The sequence below is a fragment of the Elephas maximus genome, chromosome 26 (assembly GCF_024166365.1).
Source record: "Elephas maximus indicus isolate mEleMax1 chromosome 26, mEleMax1 primary haplotype, whole genome shotgun sequence".
NCBI lineage: Eukaryota > Metazoa > Chordata > Mammalia > Proboscidea > Elephantidae > Elephas > Elephas maximus.
The window spans coordinates 23,860,276-23,880,531 of record NC_064844.1 but is presented as its reverse complement, the minus strand read 5'-3'; the positions used below and the strand labels follow the sequence as shown (position 1 = coordinate 23,880,531).

Genomic DNA, 20,256 nt, shown 5'->3' with positions numbered 1-20,256 from the left:
ACGAGGAAAGTAGGGAGAGGGTTGGGGGAGAGAGGAGGATAAAAAAGGGGAAAGGTGAGGACGGCGAGGAAGGATTAAAAGGAGAACGGGGATCGCTGGAGAGAAGGGCAGATCTGGAGGTGGGGAGAGGGGCGCAGGGAGTGAGGAAAGGGGCCTGGACCAGGAAGAGGGCAAGAAAGTGAGAGCGACGCGGGGGCCTGGGGTGACTAAGGGCCGCTGTGGGGGCGGCCGGGCGGCCGGTGGGAAGAGAGATCAGGCCGGCGGAGGCAGCGAGCGGGGCGCCGCGCGGAGGGCGGGGAGGCCGTGGGAGGGAGGTGGGGGCGGCTAGGGGGAAGAGGGCGGGAGCGCGGCGGAGAGCCGAGGCCAAGTGCATTGTGTCTGGCGGCGGCGCGCGAGCCCACCGGCGGCTGCGGCGGGGCGGGAAGCCATGGAGCTGCGGGCGCTCGTCACGGCGCTCAGCCTCGGCCTCAGCCTCTGCTCCCTGGGGCTGCTCGTCACGGCCATCTTCACCGACCACTGGTACGAGACCGACCCCCGGCGCCACAAGGAGAGCTGCGAGCGCAGCCGCGCCGGCGCCGACCCCCCGGACCAGAAGAACCGCCTGATGCCGCTGTCGCACCTGCCGCTGCGGGACTCGCCTCCTTTGGGGCGCCGGCTGCTCCCGGGCGGCCCCGGGCGCGCCGACCCCGAGTCCTGGCGCTCGCTGCTGGGGCTCGGCGGGCTGGACGCCGAATGCGGGCGGCCGCTCTTCGCCACCTACTCCGGCCTCTGGAGGAAGTGCTACTTCCTGGGCATCGACCGGGACATCGACACCCTCATCCTGAAAGGTGAGCGGCCGGCGCGTCCTGCGCCCCTGGCGCCCGCGCGTGGAGCGCAGCCCGCGACTCCCCAGGGGCGCGACGGTCCCCGCGGCCACCTCCCTGCCGCGGCCCGGCTCTGCGCTCTGGGTACATTCTTTCATCCTTGCCTGCCGCTTCCCTTATCCCTCTTCCTTTCTTTTTCCCGTTTCTTCCTTCTTCGCTCTCTTTCACTTCTTTCTTTCCGTGACTCTCCTGTCTGTGCCTTAGCCCCTGTATCCCGTCCTTGCTCTCCTCTCGTCCTTTTCTGTCCTTTGTACACCTGCCAGACTTGGAACGCATGTGTGTGTGTGTTTTCTTGACACCGCTCCCCATGAGAGAAACAGTCAAAAAGACTCAGTTTTTCCCAATCGGGCTCCTTCCCTCGAGTTGTGCTTTCCTTGGGGGGAAATATTTCTTGGGAGGAAAGCGGTGCAAATCTCAAATGAGGGGAATGGGTATTGCTAATGGGGAGCTAAGGAGGTCAGAGGAACCTCCCTTCCAGCGCCCAAGGTGCAGGGTTTGTGTGGCTTAAGACCTCCAAAAAAAAAAAAAAAAAAACACCAATCCCAGTGCCTTCAGGTGCCCTTAAGTCATGGGTGGAGGCAGCTCAATGCAGACAGGACACCGAGTTTTTCAATCTTTCGGATTGCTCTCTGCGCACCAACCGCAGTGTCTAGGCACAACGGGGGGAGCTGAGGAGAGAATCTGCCCAAGTCTTTTAAAGCAGAGCGTCCCAGATTTGCACATGAAGTCTACATAACCATTTTCTCTTACGGTTCTGAAACCTTTTACGGTTGTTTTTGTCATTGTTTTGTTTTGCTTGTTGTTTGGCACAGAGTTGTGGAGCATCTATTTGCTCTCTGAAATTTAGGCAACACCTGGCTCCCGTGTATGTAATCAGATAGTTCGAACATTTTTTTTTTTGTAATCCCCTTCATGTAAAAATGTCCCATGTGACAATCCTGTTCATGAGGCTTCCTTCTAACTTCCAGAACTCAACCTTTAATATATAAAAATATATATGTATATATATATATATATTTTTTCTCTGAGATAAAAAAATTAAGCTCCTTTCCCATGGATCATTATTGCAAAGAAGTAATAGTCCAAAATCAGTGCATTTTAATATTTAGTAGTGTTTGGGAGCTCAAAAACAAATGGACAGATTTGTGTTGAATTCCACTTGGAATGAAATTACACAGGAAGGAGGAGTTAATAATGTGTTGGCCTTCAGAGTCTTGTTAGTTGGCATATTCCTTGTGTGTCAAACATGTCAACTTCCTCCTTCCCATGGCTAGCTCAGTTGGGGACTGCCATCTGAAATCTGTCCGTTCAGGGAAGGACTCCAGGGCTTTTGGGGGGAATCGGATACAGTAATCTTCCTTTGGGAAGTGCATCCTTTTCTTTCCTCTTCTAACTCTCTTCCAAATCTGATTTCTCCTCAAGAAGATACTGCATAATTAATTCTGATAGTAGCGTAGTACATGAACACACTGTAAAAGCAGAATTTGGAGGCTCAGTTCTGGAATGCTCTTTTAGGCAAGGCAATTTTGAAAGCTAAGCAGGGTAGTCTGTCTTTGGAAATGATACAGCTGCATTTCCTTATCCTCTTTCTATCCTAGAGTATTTGATTGCAGGTAAATTGGATATAAAGTAATATCTGATATGAGCAGGGCAACATCCGACCCAACAGCAGGAGAGAGACCCCCACAAAATCTGGCACCTATCCCACCTTTGGAAGTACCATGGCTGGCTGAGGGGTATGACTCCTGGGCAGTCCAGCATCAAACCATCTCAGAGGTGCAAGAGACTAGAGGTCATTGAATCTAACCTCTCATCCATTGCTCAAATCCCAATCTTTCTGATTGTCCAGCACAGTACTTCCAGAAGACAGAACTCATATACTAGTAAAAAAAGAACTAGATTTTTCTAGTCATGAGTGCATATTTCAGATGGTTTTTTAGATTAAAACAATTTCAGATTGGTAATGTTCATGATGTTTAGCTAATCCTTTGTGTGGAAAACTGGAGAGTTGAAGGCTGTAATCAGGAGATGTGGGCTCCATTACCGGCTTTGCTGCTGACTGACAGTGTGCCCCTTCAACAAGTGTCCAGGCCTCCTTGGCCTTCAGTTTTCTTTTCTATAGCATCAGGAAGGCCTGATTATTCTTTTTCTAGCTCTAAAATCCATCATTGTTGTAATAATAACAATGTCAATTTAGGTTCTTGGGAAGTTAATGAGCTGACACTATTAAGAAATGAGAAGTTTGGGGGAAAGGACAGACACTTGTACATTGTGTTGTTGTCAGCTGCCATCAAGTTGGCCCCTGATTTATGGCAACCCGATGCATAATGGAATAAAATGCTGCCTGCTTCTGTGCTGTCCCCATGATCAGTGGTGGACTGGACTACTGTGACCCACAGAGTCTTTTCATTGGCTGATTTTCTAAAGTAGATAGCCAGGCCTTTCTTCTTAGTCCGTCTTAGTCTGAAAGCCCCCTGAAATCGGCCTTGTAGCAACACGCAAGCCTCTGTTGACACACAGGTGGTGGCTGCACATAAGGTGCGTTGACTGAGAATCGAACCTGGGTCTCCTGAATGCAAGGCAAGAATTCTACCACTGAACCACCAGTGCCTGTACTGGTACATTATAAGATCATAATTTGTTGCTTGGGGGATGATCAAAAATGCATCCAGTATTTTCAACATTATTATTAACCTACCTTGGGCTGATTACATAACTCTTCTAGGTCTCAGTTTCATCACCTGTGAAATCAGTGGGTTGGTTCCTAACAGCTTTAAAAATCAATGATTTTGTGAATAATCTGAGAAAGAAAAATGTCACCAACATACAGAAAATGAAGAATAGTAGATTTAGGTGGGGCGGAGTGGAAAGAGGCACAGGAATAGCCTGGGATATTTAGTGGGCTATCAAGAGGAGAAGAGTTCAATCTTTTTTTTTCATTTATGTAGGTCTAAAAGGCAAAGCCAGGAGCTAGGTGAAAGTTGCTTGGAGGAAAATGTAGAATTGATAATATGGAAAACATTCTAACAATTGGAATTCTTTGCATTTCCTATTACTGGGGGCGGTCAAGTACTTCTGAGAGTCGTAGAGGTGATAGAAACAAGCATAAAATGGGCAATTGGCTCAGAAATGACATGTATAGAATACGTCATTTGTGTGTGATACATATATATTTTACATATATACACATATATATCTTTTTCTCTGTAATATTGATCTACTTCAGAGAAATCTCAAGAGCCAGAAAAACATTGATACCAATGGGACAGATATTTGGGGGAAGCATCAAAATTCTGATTCTCACCCTTCATTATGGTTCTAGTTCACTTGTAGCCCAGAGTGACCCTGGAAGGTCTAGGTTGGACCTCCTAAGCCGTGGAGGGATGGGGGTAAAGTAACTAATAAACTCATTACGAATCAAGACCAGAACCATACGCTGCTCTACCAGAGACTTCCTTACAGGCCAATAAAGAATGATTCACCAGCATAGTTTGACTGCAGTTGATCGGAAAGCAGCAAGTCTTTTTAAGAGTGCTATATTGACCACATTTCACTCTCTTGCCAGCAGAGATAACATGAGAATTTATCAAATGCTTTAAAGGTAGTAGGTTCACAGTATGTTTCCATAGCTTACTATTCAATTCAATAAATCCCATTGAAGGTGTATTACATTCAAGATAATACTAAGTAGATTTGGCTACAAATCTAAGGGTTCTTTTGAATATGAGTTGGTCAGTTGACTCTGAATCAACTCATATTCTTTAACATATATGCTTTTTGTAGCACCGGGTAACTTTTGATGCTAAGGAAGCTTTGCTGGTCAAAGTAAGGACGTGGCTCTGATAAATATGTAAGCAAAGCCATCCTTCAACATCCAGCAATACACGGGCTGGGAATAGCGGAATAAGCCTTGGGTAGGAACTTTAGCAGCATGGGCATGAAGCTTAGGGTTTCAAGCCCTTCTTGTGACTGAGGATATCAGTGGTTTCAAAAGAAGTCTGTAGATGTAAAAACCCTAGAAAGCCAATAAAGGAGGTAGGCACGGTGGGGAAGCCTTTCAACATGGGATTACATAAGGGGCACAGGAAATGATGGGAGGTAATGCAAAGGCAGTTTCTTCATTCACTTATCTATCCATTCATTCATTCGACAAAAATATTTTAAGTGCCAGGCACTCTTCTGGGTACAGAAGATACTGTGATGAACTAAATGGATAAAATCTCTATCCTCACAGAGTTCACATCAAGCAGTCAAGTTGATATTTTCTAGTGGGTTATGTAGCAACTACTCTTAGTAGGTTATGGGAAGATTTCTGGACTACGCCCCAGTGCACTTTGGAAAGGCTGCTAGCATTGGTAGGTAAATGACAGAAAATACGGTGAAAAGTTATGGAGTGCTGTATCCTCGGGGAATTCCTGGCCATTTTTTTCCACGCCCAATTCTTATGTTTAAACTAATGGATAAACACTAAGATAGGAGGCCAGATGGAAGGAGGCTCAGTTGGAAACATTATATAATGCTTCTTTCAGTTATGAAAACACTGACTTTAATAAGTAAACATTTCTGGGACTTGTGAATACATTATGAAGAACTTTGGAGAAATTCATTTTGAATAGGAATTTAAGTCATTGGAATTATATTCAAAGTTCCAAATGCTTTTCTACTTGCCTTAACTCGAATTTATTTCTTAATTAAAATTTCCCGTTAAAGACAATAAACGGTGATGTTCAAATCTATGTACCTTGTTTATGTAAATCAAATTCTAATATTATATATTATCTGCAATAAACAAAAGGCAAATCAATTTTGTAGTGATTCTTATTTTTTTGAAATCAAAAATGGTAAGAGTTTCAGAAGTGTGAAGATTATAGTTCTGTATGTGAAATCTTCCAACTTGTATAAATCATTTGGAATTGAATTCTTGAAACTTGAAATAAAACATGTCCTTGCGGTTTCAGAAGCATTTTTCCCCTCATGAGATAAACAGAGATATCAAAGCCAGTGGGACATAACTGCTTTGTCATTTTGCTGTCTGCTAGAGAAAGAAAGTGGGAGAATTGGTAGGAATTCATTGGGTCTGCTCTTCACTCTGTTAATGATTTATCTGCTTCCCCTGTTGCTTATTCTCCATGAAATTAATAGTCTGTACAGAACCCACCAAGTTCCACCTGACACAGAAATAGATTGATGATTTTCTTCAGCTCATTTGTAGACCAAAGTATCATTTGTGTTAGAATAATTGTCTCCCAAGAGCAGATATATCTAGGGAAGCAGAGAGGGTAACATTGTTTCTCCTCCCCTGTCTAATAGTTTACATATTGTTCTCAGACCTTCTCTTGGGCCAGAAGATGTTCCTGGCAAAGGGGATTCCTCCATTTTGAGAATGCCGGGGATGTGACTGGATTTCCTGGGTGGTGCAAATGGTTAACGTGCCTGGCTCCTAACCAGGAGGTTAGAGGTTTGAGTCTACCCAGAGTACCTCAGAAGAAAGGCCTGGCAATCTCCTTCCAAAAAACCAGCCATTGAAAACCCCATGGAGCACAGTTCTACTCTGACACACATGGGGTTGTCATGAGTCGTCTCGACGGCAACTGATTTTTGGGGGATGTGTGACTAAGCCTTCCATTCTTTGGTGGTCTCCAAACATTTTTTTAGCATCATCCTACTTAATTTATATTTATTCAGGGACTACTGTACTATTATATACATCATAAAACATAGGCAAAAGCAAATTATGAAGGGATGTGATAGTAAGTAGAAATACATAGAATTTCAACTATATTCCTCCTGCTTGCCAGAGGTTGCTTGTGTACCTCTGGCATGTACATACTCCTCTTTAGATCCTGTGTCTCTCCAGCTTGTTAGAGCCCAGTTTCACATCTGGGCAGAGGAGAGAGTGACTTTTCCTATCATGGTTGAAATTAATGCTGGGTCTCCCAGTGCACCATCATATCGTACACCTTCATCCTGTGCAGGGGAGAGAAGATGCATGTTATTTCTGTACCGTGTATGTCATTAGGCACAGTACTAAATGCGTCCTATTTGAACAACTGCCAGCTCATACCACACAACTCTTAATGACTAGATTTGTAGTTTTGTCTTGTCCCACAGTGTCTTGAGGCTGATCATATGCAAGTATGGTACTCTGTGTTTCAACGCATTCTATTACCAACACTCACAAAGGCTATCTTGAACAGGAATTAAACTCTCACTTGCCATTCTGCTGGCAAAAAGAGATACTTGCTTCCATTTGTACCATCTGCACACAGGAATTGTCTTCTAAAAGTATTTTATAAATATAAAAGTCAACGGCACTTTAAGTGGTTTGTGATCAAAATGGCCAGAATCATTGGCATTTCCCATTCACCGTGTCTCATGGATAACGTTTACCAATGGCCTTGAGGGGAAAAAAAGAAGAGTTTTTGCTATGTCGTAGAAAGTTCACAGCCAATTATACCCCAATTGCTGTGATTTTTCCTTAGTTACTGATTTTTCTTCTCCAGAGCTCAAAAAAGAGCCCTCAAACGCCGTCAGGCAGACTGTTCATAATTACAAGTGTTCTTGATTGCCATAGAAGATCAGCTTTTGTTGGGGGAGCATCTGGACTTTATACTCCGTTGAGGGCGACAGGGAGACTCCCAGTACCAACACTAAGTGTGAGGCCATGAACCTGAGGAGTGGGGACTTAGAAGGCACTTAGGTTGTGTCTTAGTTTCTTAATTCTGCTATAACACAAATACCACAAGTGGGCGACTCTAAAGAACAGAAAGTTATGTTCTCACCATTCAGGAGGCTCCAAGTCCAAGATCAGGGCCCCGGTTCTAGGGGATTCTTCTCTGTTGGCTCTGGGGGAAGGTACCCGCCTCAGCTTCCTTAGCTCTGGCATTCCTCAATTCCTTGGAGATCTTCCCATGGCCTCTCTTCCCCTATTTGTGCTTGTCACTGTCTAATCTGCTCTTTTTGTATCATTCAGAAGTGATTAGGTTTAGGACACACCCTACACTGATATGCCTTCATTAACATAATAAAGAACCCCCTATTTTTTTTCTTTATTTCTAAATAGGGTTACATCCACATATATAAGGGTTAGGATTCCAATATATATTTTGGGGGGACACATTTCAATCTGTAACAGGCAGGTCCAGGGTTTTCCTGCAAGGCAGTGTGCCCCAAGTTATACATCTCTGACCTCTGACAAGCATGCTGTGACCCCGGATTGGCGGTCTCATTCCCTCAAACCCTTTCTTGGGTCCACCTGTCTTTCAGGAAAATCCTCTGTGCTTTGATGCTCAATTGTGTGAACACCCAGAGCCCATTTTCTTTGATTTTTTTCTGGTTAAAAGAATAAAAATGACCAGATTTGGCCATATTCTTCATTTCTCTGCCTCTCATACAAAAGTAACTGGTGTGACTGAAGAAAAAAGTTGGAAACAACCGAGCAGGAGGCCTGATAGTACAAATAGCAAATGTGTCTCCTCTGGAGTAAAACATCTGCTCAATATTTTTGGGGTAATTCAGAGAAGATCGTTTTAACTATGTTGCCTTGCTTTAGGTTAAAAAATTTGGCTTTTCTACAGTGACTATTTTTAAAAACCCACCATACCACTGATGTTGTCTAAAGCTTGGTGCAGCTGGTTGTAAAGATTTTTTTTAAATCAACATAAAGTCATTTGTAAATAGAAAGTAGACTTTATCTTCCACACCTGGTAAAATTTACCGCAGTTTATCCCCCCCCCGCCCCCACACATTCCCATAGTGTCTCCCTGTGGTTGCAAGTGATTGCAGGGATTAATCTGTTTTATTGCAAGTTTTAACTAAAAAGATGTAACCGAACTTCTTGGAGCAGGAGAGTCGGTGGCGGCCGGCATGAGGCTGACAGCCTTTGTTTGCTGCAGAGTTAACGGGAAACTACATACAGCACTCCATCTTTCTTGTAACTAAGCCAGATAAGCGGATTGCAGACCAAATAATAATGTCCTGGGGGCACCCATCAGGGAATGCATTAGCAATTGAAAAAAGGGGAACAATACAAACCATATTTTAGTTTCCATTATGGTGAATTTCTGAGGATACCCTGAATTATTTTCTCTAACTTGCTGGATGTCCCCCGCACCCCTCCCAGTGTTTGGACTTTTAAATATTTTGTTTATAGGTAAAATCAATCAACTCATTTGTTCCCCTAAGGACCTAAAGGATGTAATATGTTTCCTTCTGATTGCTTCAAACTGCTGGACACTATACAGGTAGAAAGGGAAGAGATTTAAGGAATACAAGTGGGGAATGCTGAATGTATAGATAATTCCAGAAGGCTTAATTGTCCCTTTACAACAGGTCACTCTGCTGCAAATGGACATTGATACTTCCATCTGCCATGCAAATGAGCACTGGCCTGCATAGTTAGGGTCTGCAATAGCAGAAGAAGCCAGGGTGGGAGGCTATATTTGGCCTGGCTCTCTTTTGTCTACATTTTAAAGGAATTTTTCTTTGGTGTGGGGGATGTGAGCATCTGTTTCAATCAACAATCAGTCAACAAATGTTATTGAGTGTTGGAAAAGAAATGTTTTTGAAAATAAGTGTTTGCTTAGTGAAAAACATTGGGTGCCAAGTCCCTGTAGGGGTGTGCTTTCCCTACCTACATCCAAAGCAGTGAAGGAGTGGGCCTGACTAGGTGGGCCTGGGCTGTTTGTTAACTGCTTGCAGTTATGTTTACAATTGTCACAGAATTTTTCAGTGTGTGCATCCTGTTAGGTGGTATTCAATGAGATTATCCCGAAAAATAACAGAATTGGTCTCCTGTCATATAGTTGAAAAATTATGAAACGGATCATCAAAGTCACCTAGCAGAAGATAAATTGCATGGGGGGAGAAAACCAAAAATATAATGTGTAATGGCCAGTCATAGCATAATTGAGCCTAGGCCAGTTGGAGTTCAGTATTTGTTCTATGTCACTGATACTTAAGAATTATTGATTTAATCCTTTTTGGCATCTCACAGATTATAGGAAAACTTTGCTTGGTTGTCAGATAATGAGAGTATTGGTTGAAGGAAGCTAAAACTAACAAATATTGAAAAAATAGAGAAATAGGCTGAACTAAAGAGTGGCAGGCAAAGCGATGGTGACTGCTAACACATACATTCCCGAAAAATGCTGTTGTTTTGTTCAGGTGTTTGGAACAAACAAAACAGAAGACACGAAGAAATCGTTTACTATTCAGCAGTAAAAGATAAAACCCAGCCAGAAGATGTCTGCTGAAGAAGCATGAAAGTCATGTTGTATTTTTTTCTCTTTTTTCTCAAGGGTTACCTTTTCTTTCTGAAAGAAACACAAATTGGTAGGAGGAAAATAGGTAAGCACACGTAGAATCAAAGATTCATAGAGTTGAAAAGAAGTTTGAGCAGTGATTCTTACCTGGTTTTTATCCTAGGATGCTCGCAACAGGTGATTTTCACTTGTGCTGTAAACTCCTGTCAGTTATGAGCAATCCCTGGTATACCAGCTCTAGCTTCCTCCCTTTCTCTCTGAAAGCATATCATTGGAATGCCTGGGCAGGGGATGTTATTATCAGCATAATCTTGACTCAGTTTTAATTTATAAAACAGAGTATATCATGTGGACCAGACGAGGCCCTTCAATTTTGTATAGGAGAGGCTTAGACATGGCAGTCTTATTGGCAGTGGGGGTGGGGGTTGCACAGTAAGTGTTGTGTTATCCAGATTGTGTACATTTTAGTGGTGGAGGTTGTATGGTGAGCAGATGGAGATTATGGGTATTGGTGCTTAAGTCCCCTGAAGTCATCCTTAAGCACCATCATTGATTTGGAAAATTGGGATCTGTATTAAATAATGCATTACCTGACTTTTTTATGGCAAGGAAGTAGACCCTGAGTAGCCAAAGCAATATGGAAGAAGAACAACAAAGTAGGAGACTTCACATTCCCCAATCTGAAAACATACTCTACAGCCACGGTAATCAAAACAGCTTGGTAGTGGTTCAATGTCGGGGCATAGACCAATGGAATAGAGTCGAGAACCCACAAATAAGTCCATCCATCTATGGACAGCTGATTTTCAACAAGGGCTCAAAGTACATTCAATGTCTGTTTAACAAATGGTGCTGGCAAAACTGGATATTTATTTGCAGAAAAAATGAGATAGGATCCATACCTAACACTATATACAAAAACTAACTAAAAATGGATCAAAGACCTAAATGTTAAAGCCAAAACTATAAAGTTCTTGGAAGATAATATAGGAATAAAACCATGGGACCTAATTTTTTTCAGTAATAGATTGCCAAACACAACTACAAATGAATGAACAACAGAAGACAAGTTAGATAACTGGAACCTCCTAAAAATTAAATACTTAAGTCATCAAAAACTTTATCAAAAGAGTAAAAAGAGAACCTACAGATTGGGAAAAAAATAAGGATCTTATCTTTAAAATATATAGAACACTTCAACAATTCAACAACAAAAAGATAAATAACCCAATTAAAAATGAGCAAAAGACATGAACAAACACTTCACCAAAGAGTGTTAGTGGCCAACAAACACGTTAGACACCAATGCTCATGATCATTAGCCATCAAAAAGATGCAAATCCAAACTATGGTGAGATGCCAGTTCACCCCTGCAAAAATAGCTTTGGTCAAAAAAACAGAAAACAACAAATGTTGGCGAGGTTGCGGGGAGATTGGAAACCTGCTCCAGTGCTGGTAAGATTGTAAATTGGTTCAATCACTCTGGAAAATGGTACGGTTCTTCCTCAAAAAGCTAGAAATAGAACTACCCTATGATACAGCAATTCCACTCCTAGGTGTATACCCTAAACCAAAAAAAAAAAAAAAAGCCAAACCCGTTGCCATCAAGTTGCTTCCGACTCATAGCAACCTTATAGGACAGAGTAGAGCTGCCCCATAGGGTTTCCAAGGAGTGGCCGGTGGATTTGAATTGCCAACCTTTTAGTTAGCAGCCAAGCTCTTTAACACTGAACCAACAGGGCTACAGAGAACTAAATCTACTGACATGAACAGATATATGCATATCTATGTTCATTGCAGCATTGTTCGAAATAGCAAAAAGATGGAAACAACGTAACTGCCCATTAACAGATGACTGGATAAACAAACTGTGGCATGTACACACAATGGAACACTATGCAGCCATAAAGAATAATGATGAGTTCTCAAAAATATACCATAATGTGGATGAATCTTGTGGGTATTATGCTGAGTGAAATGAGTCAATCTCAAAAGGACAAATGCTGTATGATCTCACTATTATAAAATGACAAGAATAGGTGTACATATAGAAAGCAACATTCTTCGGTGGTTACCAGGGACGATGGGAGAGAGAGGGAGGGGGAATCACTTTCTAAATAGTAGACTCTTGTTAGTTTTGGTGATGAGTAAGGCAATACCAAGTAAGGGTGAAGTCAGCACAGCTATAACCAAGGTAAAAGATGACACTAAGAAGTATATAAGAATAAGGGATGATTTTGGTAAAAACCACAACATGTACAATTTTGCAACAACAGTAATAACAACCAGAAAATATGTCTGTGGTTACATTGGTAGATATATATGCTTATATAGATAAGTACATATGAATGTATGGGTGTGTACGTATGGGTGTTTCTATAGGTAAATGTACATACATATTTGTGTCTGCTGCGTATATATTCATATATAAAATAAAGCACATGAGGGCCAGTTATGGATACTTCCTCAACATAACCAAATACCTTGCAGATTGGGTTCCTGGGTTTGAGGACTTAGGACCATAGTGTCAGGGGCAACTTGAATTGGCATAATATAGCTCATAAAGATAATGTTCCTAGTTTGGTGAGTGGCATCTGGGGTCTTAAAAGCTTGTGAGTGGCCATCTAAGATACAATTATTGGTCTTTACACATCTGTAGCAAAAGATAAAGAAGGAAACCAAAGACTCAAAGAAGCAGCTTGTCTACAGGACTAATAGTCTACATGAACCACAGCCTCACCTACCTTGAGATCAAAAGAACTAGGCAGTGCCTGGCTACCACTACCAACCATTCCAACCAGGAACACAATAGATGGCCCTAGATAGGATGGGAGAAAAATGTAGAACAAAACTCAAATACCTAGAAAAGGCCAGACTTACTGGACTGGTAGAGACTAGAGACTGTTGCACTGGGATACCCTTTAAACTTGGAACTCAAACCATTCCCAGTAGTCACCTATCAGCTGAAAGACAGAGTTGCTCCTAAAATAAGTATCACCCGTGAGCCCTGTGCTCCCCGAAACGATCATCTAAATAAGGCCTAACGGTCAACATTTACCCTGGACCGAAGATGAGAGGGTAAGGGGGACAAGGAAGGTAGACTAATGGAAAGAGAACAACCAGAGGGGAAATAATGAGAATGCTGCTGCATTGTGAAAAGTGTAACCAATATCACCCAATAATATGTGTAGAAATTGTAAAAAGAGAAACTAATTTACGAAGCAATTTTCTCCAAAATCACAAGAAAAAAATTTTTTTTTTTTTTTTTTAAAAAAAGACCTGTTAGTCTTCTGAACACATGCCAGCATGCCTGACTTAGGGAAGTTAAAAGAACGACAAGAGAAATCATAAAACGGCACAGTTTTGTATGCCCTCCAAATGTGACACAGTTATTGAAATAAAAATGTCTGGGAGCCACTGAGAGTCATTAAACAGAGCAGTTCCCTGTTCCCTTAACTGCACATACAGGTGATTCCGCAGTAATATTTTGATTATGCCATGGGGGAAATTGAGTGCTTCTTACTAATAGGACCCAGATTTTCATTTTGGAAATTTGTGGCATGGGCGTTTTTTAGAGCATCCTTTCATTTCTAAATCACCACACAGTTCTTGTTTCAGCACTCTTCTAGTTTGCAGGCTAAAATGGCAGACCTGCTCTTTTTCCTGACCAGGTATTCTCCCACACATGTAGTTTTCTGTGGATGTTTTTATTTCCACCAAGGTCAGGTACGTTAGTATTTCTTATGAGGTATGAAACATTGTAATTTGGGTTGTGGGTCTAATTTTCTTTTAAATTCAATGAAGAAAGTTCTTGATAAACATCCTTTCACTTAAGGCAGGTTTTATCACTTAAGGTTTTTTTTTAATGCCAAGTAACAGAAAACCCAAACAAAAATAGTGTAACCCACCAGGAAAATGGATAATCTCACATAATAAGAAGTCTGGAGGTGGTTAATTAAAGAGGCTCAATGCCGTTCAGCCTTAGTAACCCCAACATGGGTGATTTTGTCTGCTGTTGTTGTTAGGTGCCGTCGAGTCGGTTCCGACTCATAGCGACCCTGTGCACAACAGAACAAAACACTGCCCAGTCCTGTGCCATCCTTACAATCATTGTTATGCTTGAGCCCATTGTTGCAGCCACTGTGTCAATCTACCTCGTTGAGGGTTTTCCTGTTTTCCGCTGACCCCGTACTTTGCCAAGCATGATGTCCTTCTCCAGGGACTGATCCCTCCTGACAATGTGAGACGCTGTCTCGCCATCCTTGCCTCTAAGGAGCACTGTGGATTTTGCCTACAGGCTTGTTTCTTCCTGGTCATAGCATTTGGTGACACACCTCACTTAGCAACAGTCCAAAGACTAGGAAGCAGGAAAGGCCACACCCCTTTTTGTGTCCCTTTTTTCCAATAATGTAATTTCCCAGAAGTCACCCAGCAGACTTCCCTACAGGCCTCATTGGTCAAAGTTAGGTCACATGACCATTCCTAAATCAATCCCTGACAAGTGGAATGGAATTCCACTGATGCCTATAGACCAATCAAGCTGTATCTCCTGGGGCTGAGCACCACCAGTTCTCCCCAGGAAACACTGGGCTGCCTGACACCTGAACAGAATCAGGCTTGTTTTAGCCAAGGACGAGTGACTGTTGTGTAGGCAACCACAGTGCCTGCCACGGCTGGGAAGTTCAAGAGGCATGGAGTGAATACACACCATTCCTACAGTCATTTCATAGGCAGGACAGGACGGAGAGAGGACCCAGATTTCCTGCTAGCTCGTCCAGACTTACCACTTTCTCATGCGGCCTGCCCTGATGGGCACATTCAAGTGCCCTGAAAGCCCTACAAAGCTCTGTGCTTTTCTTCTTGAAGTGCTGTTTGCAACTCTTTAATCTCTAGTGACCCAGCAAACTGCACAGTTGATTCCAGGGAGGCTTATTTATAACTGCACTTTAAAAAATGGAATTTAAAATGTTCTAAAGTATTCATTTTAAGGGATATCAATATACTCCCAGATCAGATGGTGCAACTGCTATAAATTTAATACACACTGAATTGGTGAACTCGGTGCTTTTGCATTTCTTGGCCGTAGAGCCTTTGCCACTCCACCCTATGCATAGTTCAGTGTGCTCTTTAAAGAAGAGCTTCCTGAGGTTATTCTGAGCATTATCCACCTCCCCCTTCCCCTAGCCAGTTTATAAAATCTGTTCAAGCCATAATATGACTTGTTTTAATTTCTTGGAGGGAAACAGTGACAGCAACGCATTTCATTTAGATCCATTGACTGGTAAAGGTCCCTTGGTAGTGCAAGCAGTTTGTCCTCAACTACTAACAGAAAGGTTGGTGATTTGAACCCATCTAACAGCACTGCAGAGTAAAGGCCTGGCAATCTGCTTTTGTAAATGTAATCTTCAAGAAAAATCCTAGGGAACAATTTTACTTCGTAACACACAGGGTCGCTATGAGTCAGATTCAACTTGATGGCAATAGGTTTGGGCTTTGGTTTCGACTGGTACTGTGAGTGGCTATCATTACCACTTGAGGTGCACCTGTAACTGTAACAACTTTGAGAAAATGAGTTAGCAAGTCACTCTTTGTTATTGCTTGTGTCCTGTTGATAGAGGCACAAGTTCAAAAGTAGAGAAACTACGCAATTCTAATTTGAAGAGCCATATTACTCCTGTCTGTAATAGGATTAGATCATCCTTGAAATTTCTATAAACAATCTTTGGCTTTTTAAATTACAAACTGCTAGGCCACCTGAGGAAGCCATGTTTCAAAGAATTTGGCTGTGTGTTTGGAGCAGGCTCCGAACCGATTCGAACCTGTTCAGTCATGGCCAACGAAGTGAAACCAGAACAGATTTTTTTTTTTAATCTGGGTGACCCAGGATGGGAAAAATTATGGGTTGAAGCCCTAGAATGGGAGACCCTAAAGGGGCGTAATAAGCCCTTTCAGGAGCCGGATGCGTGAGATTGAATTACTGGCAGCCCTGTAGAGAGCGATACATACTCAAAGCGATGTGATCAGCCGCCATCTTTGAGCAGGGCAGAGCTGTTTTCAACTCTGCACAAAATCCGATGGGCGAGAGATTTGGTTGCTGTGCAATGGGTATGCTGCCCTAATTTTATAAGAGTAGATTAAGTTTCTAGCAGGGCTTCGACCTGTAATTTGTCTGGTTAACATTCTGGTTCACCCAACTTCTAAAAATTCAGATTTGTTCTGGCGTCACTTCCTCCGCCCTGACTGAACTGGGACGAACTGGATTGAAGCCCTGGGAATGGAGGAAGGGTGCCTTAAGATGAACTCCAGTCATCTTGGCAGGAATGTCTGAATCAAACCACTCCAGTGAACCTCACATTTCCTGACAGAACTGCTTTGCTCTTCTTGTACCTCTCATTTGAAACCGAGAGGACTATTTAACAAAGCTTGATACCTCCTCAGAGCAGGAATTACAGAACAGAACAAGAAAACAATCCGAACTGCTGCAGTTAGGCTGAGCTAGCAGGATTTTAGCACAGAAGCCTCAGAAGATGGTATAGAGCCACAATGTATGTGGGTGGGCATATATTTGGCCTACCAGATTGCATGCCAATTTGTAGATTCAGAAAGAAAAAAAAAAAACACAAAAAGCAAGCAAGCAGGCAGGAAAGAAAAGAAAGCAGGGAGGAAAGACATCAAGAAGGAGCAAATGCACAAATATTTGGTGGATATTTGGGGAACCATTTCTGTAGGATCTCGTTCCCTTAAATATCTCTTAGGTACACTTATCTTTCCAGAATAAATCTAATGTCTTTCCTTGCATGAAAACTTTCTGATGGGTCTCTCAAAAACTTAAACGTAGAAGTAGCATATGACCCAGCAATTCTACTCCTAGGTGTGTATCCAAAAGAATCGAAAACAGGTGTTCAAACAAAAACTTGTACACAACTGTTCATAGCAGCACTTATTCACGGTAGCCGAAAGGTGGAAACAACCCAAATGTCCAGAAACTGACAAATGGTTAAATAAAATGTGGTATATCCATGCAATGGAATATTATTTAGCCTTAAGAAGGAATGGAATACCAATACATGTGACAACACGAATGGAGCTTGGAAATATTACACTCAGTGAAAGAAGCCAATGACAAAAGGCAACATAATGTATGATTCCATTTATGTGAAATACCCAGAATAGGCAGATCCACAGAGAGAGTAAGCAGAGACGGGGAAGGAGAGTGACTGCTTAATGGATACCAGGTTTCCTTTTGGAATGGTGAAAATGTTCTGGAAACAGATAGTGGTGAGGGGTACACAGCATTGTGAATACATTAAATGCTACTGAATTTCACACTTTGAAGTGGTTAAAACGGTTAAAAAAAAAAAATGGTTTTCCATTGCCCACAGCTGTGTCAAAACTTTAACAACAACAAAAAAAAACTTTAACAGGCCATAAAAAAAACCCATCACCATTTGGTCCCAATTAATTTTCTGCTTACATGGCCAGCAACTTGTCCATGAAATCTAGGACCAGACTATATCAGACCATTTGCTAGTCTCTTGATGATAACATAGCCTTTCACATCTCTGTGTCATTGCAGATCCTGTTTCCTCTGAAGGAATTACTATTCCCTCTTGTCCATCTGGGCAGTGTCTACTCTTCCTTGAAAGTTTAGTGTTATTGTTATTTCCTCTCTAGCCTCTCCTGACTCTACCCTCATTTTCTGCAGAATTAATCACTCTATTATCTGAAAACCCAATGTGTTCTGTGTATACTTCCATCATAGTACTGTTACATTGTATTGTGGGTTACATTGTATTATGGTTTGTTTTCTTGTCTATTTTGCTCTCTACCATGGACTCTGTAAGGCCAGGGACAGATGTCACCCAGCTCAGTATCTGGCATCTGGTGATCTTTCCATATAATGGCTGGTGAAAAAAATTGAATGAGATTGATTCAAATCACAATCACATCTGATCCCTATTCTTCTCACCTACCCCAGTATTTTTCACTCAATTGAAGGACAAGAAGGGAAAATTATTCACAGTTTCAAAGACTTGGACACTAATAACTTAATTCAAAAAAGACAAAATACTTGGCATTAAAAAATGTAATGGAAATCTCACATTGATTAAGGGTAGGGTTGCAGAGCAGGTTATTGCAATTGCTGTCAATAAATTGTACACCTGTAAAAAGTTGAATTGGCAAAAGTTGTGTGATATATTTACAACAAAGACAAAAAAAAAAAAGAGTAGCTTCTGAAGCTGCTTATGTATAATGAAAAATCTCATGCGATTTGGTTTCTCGGTTTGGAGGTTTAGGGTCATGGTTTCATGGGACATTCCAGTTAATTGGCCTAATAACAAGTTTAGCACTTCTGTTCTATCTCCTAGTTCCTTGTGTAGTGCCCAGGGTCTTAAAAGCTTGCAAGCAACCATCCAAGGCACAACAATAGGTCTCTATTCTCCTGGAACAACATAGGAAGAAGGAGAGGCAGGAATAAGCGGGGGATGTAGAATGTGTGGCTAATTGCCTTCATGAACAACTGCCTCCTTTGCCAGGAGCCCAGAAGAACTGGATGGTGCCCGGCTACCATTACTCATCATTTTGATCAAAGATTCCACAGAAGAATCCCGATTAAAGGGGGGAGATATGCAGAACAGAATTTCAGATTCTCTTGGACTCTGGACTTTCTGGAACCATGAAGGTTAGATGAACCACTGAAACTATTGTCCTGAGATAATCTTTAAACATGAAACCAAAAATATCCCCTGAAGTCTTCTTAAAATTGAACAATAAAAAATAGTTTAGCTTAACTAGTAAAAAATATCTGCCTTGAACATTATGCTCTCTTAAGAACTATCTATATGGGATCAATTGATAACAGCAACTTGAAAGATTGCATAGGAACCTTATGGGGCAGTGAAATTGTTAATGGGGGAAGAACAACTCAGAAAAAGGATTGTGACAATGGTTGCACAACTAGAAGAATGTAATCAATGTCACTAAATAGTACGTGTAGAAACTGTTGAATTTGCTGCATGTTTTGCTGTGTATAGTCTCAGCAGCAACAAAATAAAGTTTTATATATATGTATATTTTATATATATATGAATACAAGAAAATACCATGGCTTGTGTTAGGTGTATCGTAGTCTTCAAAGTGACAGCTTTTTAATACTTTTAAGAGGTCGTTTACAGCAGATTTGCCCAATGCAATACATTGTTTGAGTTCTCCACTGCTGCTTTCCATGGAGGTTGATTGTGGATCCAAGTAAAACGAAATTTTTGATGACTTAACAAGGCAGTATCTTAAATCAATGTCTTGAGATATAAAAGAGCAGGTTAAGCAAGCGAGCAAGTAAGTACAGACAGAGGGAAGATACACACTATGTGATCACCAAGGAACCTAGGAATAGAAGCTGAAAGGAGACAAGGACCTTCCCCTAGAGCCGACACAGAGAGAACTGGCACCAAGAACTGGCGCCCTGAATTCCAACCCTTAGCCTCCTAAACTGTGAGAAAATAAATTTCTGTTTGTAAAGTAAAAAAAAGGTAATAATGATATTAGATGTGAAAAAAATTATGATATGTTTTTATTTTCTAAGTATTCAAAAAATCAGTGTAACAGTAAAAAATAGTGCTACTTTTTGAGGAATTTTTCCATAAAATGCCCTTAATCCTTAACTGAAGGGTTATATCATTTAGGTTTTCCTCTTGTCTTTCTGCCTATCTTCATAGTATGTCCCTACCTTCAAGGGACTATTTGTCTTTGTTCTCTCACAGGGCCTAGCAGGATGCTTTTCAAATAGTAGAAACTAGTTCCTTCTATCTATTTACTTGTACGGTTTTGGCTTATTATTTAGTCTTTTTTCAATAAAATGTTGAAAGCCCATTCCAATTATGCAAAATATCTAGAATAGACAAGTGTATAGAGACCAAAGTTCATTAGCGGTTACCAGGGGTGGGAGGGAAGGAGGGGAAAGGAAGACACAATGCTTAGGGAACACTGAGCTTCTTTCTGTTAAGGGTGATGGAAAAATTTGGGAAGCGTTAATGGTGATGGCTGAACAACATGATGACTGTAATTAATGTCGTGAAGATTGTAGAAACGGCAAATGTTCTGTTACCTATATACTTACCACACATAAAAAA

The 20,256-nt window shown here is 41.6% G+C and overlaps 1 protein-coding gene across 2 annotated transcripts in view; it reads left to right on the top strand.

The window, feature by feature from the left end:
• Positions 1-364: 364 nt before the first annotated feature.
• TMEM178A (transmembrane protein 178A) overlaps positions 365-20,256 on the top strand; it is a 70,714-nt gene continuing 50,822 nt past the window's right edge. The window contains exon 1 of one of the 2 annotated variants that reach the window (XM_049870332.1): positions 365-827. In XM_049870332.1, the coding sequence (XP_049726289.1) occupies positions 428-827 (400 nt within the window). In that variant the 5' untranslated portion in view covers positions 365-427. Of the gene's footprint in view, positions 828-18,351; positions 18,810-20,256 lie in introns of those variants that run through there. The other variant, XM_049870333.1, reaches the window with a different exon arrangement.